The sequence below is a fragment of the Salvelinus namaycush genome, chromosome 22 (genome assembly GCF_016432855.1).
Source record: "Salvelinus namaycush isolate Seneca chromosome 22, SaNama_1.0, whole genome shotgun sequence".
Lineage (NCBI taxonomy): Eukaryota > Metazoa > Chordata > Actinopteri > Salmoniformes > Salmonidae > Salvelinus > Salvelinus namaycush.
Window position 1 is genome coordinate 14,652,674 of NC_052328.1, and position 9,857 is coordinate 14,662,530.

Genomic DNA, 9,857 nt, shown 5'->3' on the forward strand with positions numbered 1-9,857 from the left:
GCCCCCGATTGTGTTTTTTATTCATTTATTTGCGTTGTTTGTAACTTATTTGTTTACTTATTTTGTACATAATGTTGCTGCTACCGTCTGATGACCGAAAATAAGTTCTAGACATCAGGACTGCGATTACTCACCACGGACTAGCAGAATCCTTTTTTCCTTTCACGACTCTGACGAGCCCGACGCAAAGGATATACTGCTTCCTCGGAAACAGGCCCCGATCCCCGTGATCTGCGTGAAGAGGAGGCGGAGAAAGAGGGGCCGAAGGGCGGGCTGCCTTCTGAGAATTCGGTGGCGATCGAATAAACCCCCACTTCCCTCCATTCTGCTAGCAAACATGTAATCCTTGGAGAATAAAATCGACGAGTTACGTGGAAGATTAAACTACCAACGGGACATTAAAAACTGTAACAGCTGGCTGGTTATACGATGTACCGGCAGGATAGAACAGCGGCGTCTGGTAAGACAAGGGACGGCGGGCTATGTATTTTTGTAAATAACAGTTGGTGCAATATATCTAAGGAAGTCTCGAGCTATTGCTCGCCTGAGGTAGAGTATCTCATGATAAGCTGAAGACCACACTACCTACCGAGAGAGTTTTCATCTGTATACTTCGTAGCTGTTTACATACCACCACAATCAGAGGCTGGCACTAAGACAGCATTGAATGAGCTGTATTCTGCCAAAAGCAAACAAGAAAATGCTCACCCAGAGGCAGTGCTCCTAGTAGCCGAGGACTTTAATGCAGGGAAACTTAAATCTGTTTTACCAAATTTCTATCAGCATGTTAAATGTGTAACCAGAGGAAAAAGGCCTCTGGACCACCTATACTCCACACACAGAGACACGTACAAAGCTCTCCCTCGCCCTCCATTTGGCAAATCTGACCATAATTCTATCCTCCTGATTCCTGCTTACAAGCAAAAATTAAAGCAGGAAGCACCAGTGACTAAATCAATAAAAAAGGGGTCAAATGAAGCAGATGCTAAGCTACAGGACTGGAATATGCTCCGGGATCCCTCCGATGGCATTGAGGAGTACACCACATCAGTCTTTAGCTTCATCAATAAGTGCATAGATGACGTCGTCCCCATAGTGACCGTACGTACATACCCCAACCAGAAGCCATGGATTACAGGGAGCATCCGCACTGAGCTAAAGGCTAGAGCTGCCTCTTTCAAGGAGCGGGACTCTAACCCGGAAGCTTGTAAGAAATCATGCTATGCTCTCCGACAAACCGTCAAACAGGCAATGCGTCAATACAGGACTAAGATCGAATCGTACTATACCGGCTCTGACGCTCGTCGGATGTGACAGGGCTTGCAAACCATTACAAACTACAAGGGAAGCACAGCCGAGAGCTGCCCAGTGACACGAGCCTACTAGACGAGCTAAACTACTTCTATGCTCGCTTCGAGGCAAATAACACTGAAACATGCATGAGAGCACCAGCTGTTCTGGAAGACTGTGTGATCATGCTCTCCGCAGCCGATGTGAGTAAGACCTTTAAACAGGTCAACATTCACAAGGCCGCAGGGCCAGACGGATTACCAACTGGAAAGTGTCTTCACTGACATTTTCAACCTCTCCCTGTCCGAGTCTGTAATACCAACATGTTTTAAGCAGACCACCATAGTGCCTGTGCCCAAGAACACTAAGGTAACCTGCCTAAATGACTACCAACCCATAGCACTCACGTCTGTAGCCATAAAGTGCTTTGAAAGGCTGGTCATGGCTCACATCAACACTATCATCCCAGAAACCCTAGACCCACTCCAATTTGCATACCGCCCCAACAGATCCACAGATGATGCAATCTTTATTGCATTCCACACTGCCCTTTCCCACCTGGACAAAAGGAACACCTATGTGAGAATGCTATTCATTGACTACAGCTTAGCGTTCAACACCATAGTGCCCTCAAAGCTCATCAATAAGCTAAGGACCCTGGGACTAAACACCTCCCTCTGCAACTGGATCCTGGACATCCTGACGGGCCGTCCCCAGGTGGTAAGGGTAGGTAACAACACATCCGTCACGCTGATCGTCAACACAGGGGCCCCTCAGGGGTGCGTGCTCAGTCCCCTCCTGTCCTCCCTGTTCACTCATGACTGCACGGCCAGGCATGACTCTGACACCATCATTAAATTTGCAGATGACACAACAGTGGTAGGCCTGATCACCGACAACGACGAGACAGCCTATAAGGAGGAGGTCAGAGACCTGGCCGTGTGGTGCCAGGACAACATCCTCTCCCTCAACGTGATCAAGACAAAGGAGATGATTGTGGACTACAGGAAAAGGAGGACCGAGAACACCCCCATTCTCATCGACGGGGCTGCAGTGGAGCAGGTTGAGAGCTTCAAGTTTTTTGGTGTCCACATCACCAACAAATTAACATGGTCCAAGCACACCAAGACAGTCGTGAAGAAGGCATGACAAAACCTTTTCCCCCTCAGGAGACTGAAAAGATTTGGCATGGGTCCTCAGATCCTCCAAAGTTTCTACAGCTGCACCATCGAGAGCATCCTGACTGGTTGCATCACTGCCTGGTATGGCAACTGCTTGGCCTCCGACCACAAGGCATTACAGAGGGTAGTGCGAACGGCCCAGTACATCACTGGGGCCAAGCTTCCTGCCATCCAGGACCTCTATACCAGGCGGTGTCAGAGGAAGGCCCTAAAAATGTTCAAAGACTCCAGCCACCCTAGTCATAGACTGTTCTCTCTACTACCGCACGGCAAGCAGTACCGGAGAGCCAAGTCTAGGTCCAAAAGGCTTCTAAACAGCTTCTATCCCCAAGCCATAAGACTCCTGAACATCTAGTCAAATGGCTACCCAGACTATTTGCATTTCCCCTCTCCCACTCTTTACACCACTGCTACTCTCTGTTGTCATCTATGCATAGTCACTTTAATTACTCTACCTACATGTACATACTACCTCAACTAACCGGTGCCCCCCGCACATTGACTCTGTATTGGTACCCCCCTGTATATTGGTGGCAGGTAGCCTAGTGGTTAGAGCGTTGGACTAGTAACCGAAAGGTTGCAAGATCAAATCCCGAGCTGACAAGGTAAAAATCTGTTGTTCTCCCCTGAACAAGGCAGTTAACCCACTGTTCCTAGGCCGTCATTGAAAATAGGAATTTGTTCTTAACTGACTAGTTAAATAAAGGTAAAATTAAAATAGTCTCACTGTTGTTATTTTACTGCTGCTCTTTAATTACTTGTTACTTTTATCTCTTATTTTTATCCGTATTTTTTTTAATTTGCAATGTTGGTTAGGGCTTTTAAGTAAGCATTTCACTGTAAGGTCTACACCTGTTATATTCGCCACAGGGGACTAATACAATTTGATTTGATTTGGACTTTTAGTTTCGTACACCAGCTGAAAATACTATATTTTTGTTTTATATTGAAAATATATTTCACAGCGGTTTAGGTGGTACAATGATTTTCTATACTCTACACAATTGCTTGTTTTGTCACTAACTGAAATTAGGCGAACTATTAGAATTTTAGCAACCAGGAAATGGCGGATTTCTGCACATTGCACCTTTAATAAACAATTTATTGCCTAACCTGACCATTGTTTTGTGTATTAAGTTTTGTTTCTGTTTCAGGAGAGCCCATTTATGAATCCTGCCTTAGGAAAGTGGAGAAGGTGCTGTATAGGAAGGTGAAGAAGGCAGAGGAAGCCAAAGATATTGAATTCTATGCCTTTTCATACTACTATGACAGAGCTGTGGATCTGGGCGCTATTGGTAGGAACCCTACCTACCTTTTGCCACTTCAGTTGGTGTAAATGAATATGCTACTTAGTTTAATGATATCTTCATATAGAAATTTAATGTAGTTCTATTCTAATATCCCCTTTCACTCAGATGAGAAAACAGGAGGGATTATAAAAGTCAGCGATTACATTGACACTGCTAAAAGAGGTAAGACAGCACCCTCATGCTGCAGTTGTGTACTGTATGTGGTTCGCTACTACTGAACTGAATATGAACTTGACTTATCCCTTTTAATCAACGCTTGACTCATTGCTTTCACACATTTAATTATTGGAATTTAGTGAATACGTGCAAGAAATCCCCATTTATTTCTCCCAGTGTGCAACGGAATGACAGTTACTCCCGGAGAGAATCCTTTTCTTTGTCTGGATCTAACCTACATCTCTACAATGCTGCAAGAGCTTGGTTTTCCCAAAGAAAAAGTATTTAAGGTGAGAACCAAATGCAAAGAAATGCCATTTATCATTCAATCGAAATCAATGCATTTCCATGGGTCTGTATCCAATGGTCAAGGAAGTGATTTGTGTGTGCTTTCAGCTGGCGAGGAAGATTGATGAAGTGGAGACTAGTTGGGCTCTGGGGGCTACTTTCCACTACATAGAGTCCCTCCACAGTCAGTGAGCTGCCAGTTTCACCTCACTTGCTGCTGCCATGACATGCCAGTGTTTCTGTGCCGCAAAGTACACTCAGGCCATTTTCCCAAAGTGATTGTACTTGTTTTTCTGTGCAAAGTTTTCAGAATTGTAGTTTATTTTACCAGTTGCCTTTTGAATGTTTGACTTTATTTTTTTTATACTTAAGGAATGTTGGTTGTGTAATAAAGCACATGCTACTGCTGTAGTTTAAAGGAGCATGACCAATTACATATTTGAATATAACATTGTGCTAAAATGTCAGTTTCTGTGTACAATTCAGAATCAATTGGGGTAATGAATGCATATGTATTTTGAATAAAAGAAAACAATTTAGATATCACATCTTTATTAAATTATTCTGCTCAGACAAACCAAGCCACTGACATTTCCACTATAAACAGATTCATGTTCTAATCTTTAAAATGTTACATTAGGGACTCATAGGAATGAATCACACCACTCTCTCAGGCACTGGGAGCAGGATGTAGCATTCCTGGTGTTGGCTCCGCTGGTGTCTTTCAGCCACTCAGTGAACAGCTCCCCATCCTTCCGCAGCAGCAGATACTGACCCAGAACCACAAAGGCCTAAGAAGGAGATGCAGCAGTTATCCTACATATTACTTTGTTGCAGTGGGCCTGCCCTTAAGTGCAGGTCAGTACTGTGGTGCTACTGTCCATAGTGGGAAAATCATCAAAACAAGCCTTGTCCTGGGGACCCAATGGGGTGCATTGACCAGTCCCCATTTGCCACGGAGCCAAAGCCTTGACAACTTAAGGTGCAGGAGCTCCACAATACTTGACCTAACGTTAACATTCTAAGAGGTAAAAAAAATGTATATAGTCTAGAATGCATAGCATGTGAAGCGCTGTAAAAAATAAATAAATAAAAAGAATTTACTCTGTCAAAACCTTGCTCCTCCAGTTTATTTCCCAAGACCTCGCCAATTCCCGACAGTGCTGTCACCGGTTTATCGCCCATGGGTTCTCCAACGAAGTCCCTGTGCTTCTGAGAAGTGGTCGACATTTCTGCAAGAGACAGCTGCGCAATGATGGTCTAGTAACGTTAGTCCAACAACTAGGCTCTCTGTGCTAACTCACTCTAATAACATTAGCTCTAGTCGTGTCTGTGAGCCATATGCTACCTACAGCTTCCAGTTAATATTTCAGTAGGCATATGTCTAAACATGTTGAAATAACTTACACTATTGTATTTCACGTCCTTACCCGAGACAATGGACACACTGGCCTTTACTAATTGTTACCACGCGTTTATGATTTGACAGATCACGTGCTATAAAAGTGCGAATTTGCGTACTAAAACAACACCTGTAGATAATTAAATGAGAGTGTGACGATAGGCTACTGATGGTATGTGGGGATTGATGGTCTGTTTACACAGCAGGTTAGGAGAACTAACAGCAGGTTAGGTGAAATAACGTAGCAGGTAAGGAGAATGAGGATAAGGTTAGGAAATGGCATAGACGGCGCATAAGTTTAACGTTTGTGGAAGCTTATTTTGACCATAAAAATGCACCTTTATAATACAGCATTCCATGCATCATCACATTTGCAGACTTGTGTAAGAAACCCTTCTATTCGTAATGTGATGAGTAGATTGGATAGTAATAATTTTGCCTATAATAGAACTCGATCACTGTTCGCAAACAGACCGTTCAATGCATGGCTGACTGCATATAGCAGGGATCATAAACTACAGGGATCATAAACTAGATTCAGCCGAGCACAGATTTTTACTTGACCGGATTGTCAGGAGGCCTGAACATAATTACAAATAATTTGTCAACTGCAAATTGACAGCAAAAAGCCCAAAACGGACTAAAACAGAATAATTTCAAACCTTGCTTACATTTGTATACGATCACATACTGTATATCTCTATTATGCGTGGGAATACTTTGGAACAGATTTTACAGTATTTTATGTCCAACAATAAAACGTTTAAAAAATATATAGATTAAATATATATATTTATCAGTGGAGGCTCCTCAGAGGAGGAAGGGGAGGACCATCCTCAGTGAATTTCATATTTTTTTTTAAAAAGATAACATTGAAAAAGTTAACTTTTTAGATTAAACTATACTAAATATATTCACGTCACAAAATAATTGATTAAAACACAGTGTTTTGCAATGAAGGTCTACAGTAGCCTCAACAGCACTCTGTAGGGTAGCACCATGGTGTAGCCGGAGGACAGCTATCTTCCTTCTTCCTCTTGCCAGTACATTGACTTCAATACAAAACCTAGGAGGCTCTTGGTTCTCACCCCATTCCATAGACTTACACAGCAATTATGACAACTTCCGGAGGACGTCCTCCAACCTATCAGACCTCTTGCAGCATGAACTGACATGTTTTCCACCAAATCAAAGGATCAAAATCTAGTACTGAAAGCATAAGCTACAGCTAGTTAGTTCTGCATAAAATGTGGGGAGTAGTTGACTCAAAGAGAGAGAAAGACTAGTTGAACAGTTTAACAAATTAATTTCTTCAAAAATGAAGGAGAGGACTCCCGGGTGGCGCAGTGGTCTAAGGCGCTACATCGCAGTGCTAGCTGTCCCACCAGAGATTCTGGGTTCGAGCCCAGGCTCTGTCGCAGCCGGCCGTGACCAGGAGGTCCATGGGGCGACGCATAGTTGGCCCAGTGTCGTCCGGGGTAGGGGGGGTTTGGCTTGGAAAGTATTTTTTGCCTGGTCACATACAGCTGATGTGTTGTTCATTGAAGTCCACAAGCGAAGGGAAAAGGTGAGAGGGGGAGAGTGCATAGAGGCTAGAATTAATACAATGTGGCTGCTATGAAAGTGAACTATGTTTGTGTGATCAGGGTGTATTCATTCCGCCGATTCTGTTGAAAAACATTTCTGAAACGGAAGAAAACGAAACGGGGATAAAATACCTGAATTTGTCCAATAGAAACTCTCGTTTGCAACTGTTGAATTACTGATTACACCCTAGATAAGCTAGATGCAGGCAAGAGTGTGCAAGGCGGTATTGAATGTGTCAATGTCTGTTATCTCAAATTTTTATCTCGACCTGTGCACCTACGTTGTAAACTTTCATTCAAATGCTAGGTTGTAGCAACCTCATGATGGGTATAGTAAAAATTTGAGTATCATGTAGTAGCCTAAACCTATTGATGTTATATTGAACTGGGTGAATGGAATATGAATGACAGTCATCCAACATGCTGTAATAGAAATAAGGCCATGCTCATGAAAAAGAAAGTTGTACTTCATCATAAACGGCACTGACCGCCACTGATATATATAACTACAAGTCATGACTTACAATATAAACTCAGCAAAAAAAGAAACGTCCTCTCACTGTCAACTGCGTTTATTTTCAGCAAACTTAACATGTGTAAATATTTGTATGAACAAAACAAGATTCAACAACTGAGACATAAACTGAACAAGTTCCACAGACATGTGACTAACAGAAATGGAATAATGTGTCCCTGAACAAAGGGGGGGGGGGTCAAAATCAAAAGTAACAGTCAGTATCTGGTGTGGCCACCAGCTGCATTAAGTATGCAGTGCATCTCCTCATGGACTGCAGATTTGCCAGTTCTTGCTGTGAGATGTTACCCCACTCTTCCACCAAGGCACCTGCAAGTTCTCAGACATTTCTGGGGGGAATGGCTCTAGCCTTCACCCTCCAATCCAACAGGTCCCAGACGTGCTCAATGGGATTGAGATCCAGGCTCTTCGCTGGCCATTGCAGAACACTGACATTCCTGTCTTGCAGGAAATCACTCACAAAACGAGCAGTATGGCTGGTGGCATTGTCATGCTGGAGGGTCGTGTCAGGATGAGCCTGCTGGAAGGGTTCCACATGAGGGAGGAGGATGTCTTCCCTGTAACGCACAGCGTTGAGATTGCCTGCAATGACAACAAGCTCAGTCCGATGATGCTGTGACACAGCGCCCCAGACCATGACGGACCCTCCACCTCCAAATCGATCCCGCTCCAGAGTACAGGCCTCAGTGTAATGCTCATTCCTTCTACGATAAACGCAAATCCGACCATCACCCCATGTGAGACAAAACCGCGACTCGTCAGTGAAGAGCACTTTTTGCCAGTCCTGTCTGGTCCAGCAACGGTGGGTTTGTGCCCATAGGCGACGTTGTTGTCGGTGATGTCTGTGGAGGACCTGCCTTACAACAGGCCTACAAGCCCTCAGTCCAGCCTCTCTCAGCCTATTGTGGACAGTCTGAGCACTAATGGAGGGATTGTGCGTTCCTGGTGTAACTCGGGCAGTTGTTGTTGCCATCCTGTACCTGTCCCGCAGGTGTGATGTTCAGATGTACCGATCCTGTGCAGGTGTTGTTACACGTGGTCTGCCACTGCGAGGATGATCATCTGTCCGTCCTGTCTCTCTGTAGCACTGTCTTAGGCGTCTCACAGTACGGACTTTGCAATTTATTGCCCTGGCCACATCTGCAGTCCTCATGTATCCTTGCAGCATGCCCAAGGCACGTTCATGCAGATGAGCAGGGACCCTGGGCATCTTTCTTTTAATGTTTTTCAGAGTCAGTAGAAAGGCCTCTTTAGTGTCCTAAGTTTTCATAACTGTGACCTTAATTGCCTACCATCTGTAAGCTGTTAGTGTCTTAATGACCGTTCCACAGGTGCATGTTCATTAATTGTTTATGGTTCATTGAACAAGCATGGGAAACAGTGTTTAAACCCTTTACAATGAAGATCTGTGAAGTTATTTGGATTTTTACGAATTATCTTTGAAAGACAGGATCCTGAAAAAGGGACGTTTCTTTTTTTGCTGAGTAAATATATATATATTTTTTTTTTTGCTCAGAAAACTTGGGGTTCTAAATAAAATCACCCGCGAGTCAAATTCGGCAACGCAACCGCCAGTTGGAGAACCCTGGCGTGTAGCGTAGAATGAGCCTAGGCTATAGGCTATACAAGCTACGGTTCTTCTTTGTATGGTAATCATTGTGCCTTTTATAAACACATTTCAGGCAATTCTACTACACTTTATATGACTGGAGACATTAACAGAATATTTATTAATGAAACATATTCAGGGTAGACTACTCTGCTGACACTGACAAACAGATCAATAAAAACGGCATTATCCATAGATCTATGATAAGGAGAGGCACAACCTTGAAAATGATTGAATTGGCTATACACAGTGCGCGCTTGCCGGGGATGCCGATGCTTTCCCGCTGGTGCCAATAGGCTATACTGTTGTTATCACATTTAAGTAGCATTTTTTTGCAACTAAAAGACAGATTACAGTCATTTCATTGTATTCTCTTTATTCTTTCTCTTTACAGCAATACACTCTACATACACTCTACATTTCACTGACAGTCGCAACTCAACAATCATCTACTTGGTATTTGCAGTGCGCGCTGCTTTTCTTTCCAACTGTAGGTAATG

The 9,857-nt window shown here is 43.5% G+C and overlaps 2 protein-coding genes across 2 annotated transcripts in view; one reads left to right on the plus strand and one right to left on the minus strand.

Annotated features, from left to right (window-relative positions):
• Positions 1-4,771, plus strand: part of LOC120017590 (ectonucleoside triphosphate diphosphohydrolase 6-like) — a 36,272-nt gene extending 31,501 nt beyond the window's left edge. The window contains exons 11-14 of the mRNA XM_038960447.1: positions 3,626-3,766; positions 3,887-3,943; positions 4,115-4,227; positions 4,334-4,771. Of these exons, the coding sequence (XP_038816375.1) occupies positions 3,626-3,766; positions 3,887-3,943; positions 4,115-4,227; positions 4,334-4,417 (395 nt within the window). The 3' untranslated portion in view covers positions 4,418-4,771. The remainder of the gene's footprint in view (positions 1-3,625; positions 3,767-3,886; positions 3,944-4,114; positions 4,228-4,333) is intronic.
• Positions 4,733-5,455, minus strand: LOC120017591 (barrier-to-autointegration factor-like protein). Its single transcript, XM_038960448.1, has 2 exons — positions 5,330-5,455; positions 4,733-5,016 (listed from the first exon to the last, which is right to left on the minus strand). Exons 1-2 carry the CDS (start codon positions 5,453-5,455, stop codon positions 4,870-4,872), a joined length of 273 nt encoding a protein of 90 aa, XP_038816376.1. The 3' UTR covers positions 4,733-4,869.
• Positions 5,456-9,857: the final 4,402 nt, after the last annotated feature.

Excerpts from the sequence above, each read along its gene's own strand:
- LOC120017591 (XM_038960448.1), bottom strand. The coding sequence starts at position 5,455 with ATGTCGACCACTTCTCAGAAGCACAGGGACTTCGTTGGAGAACCCATG. Across the intron at positions 5,017-5,329 it reads AGGAGCAAGGTTTTGACAGA|GCCTTTGTGGTTCTGGGTCA; the intron begins GTAAATTCTTTT and ends TCTCCTTCTTAG.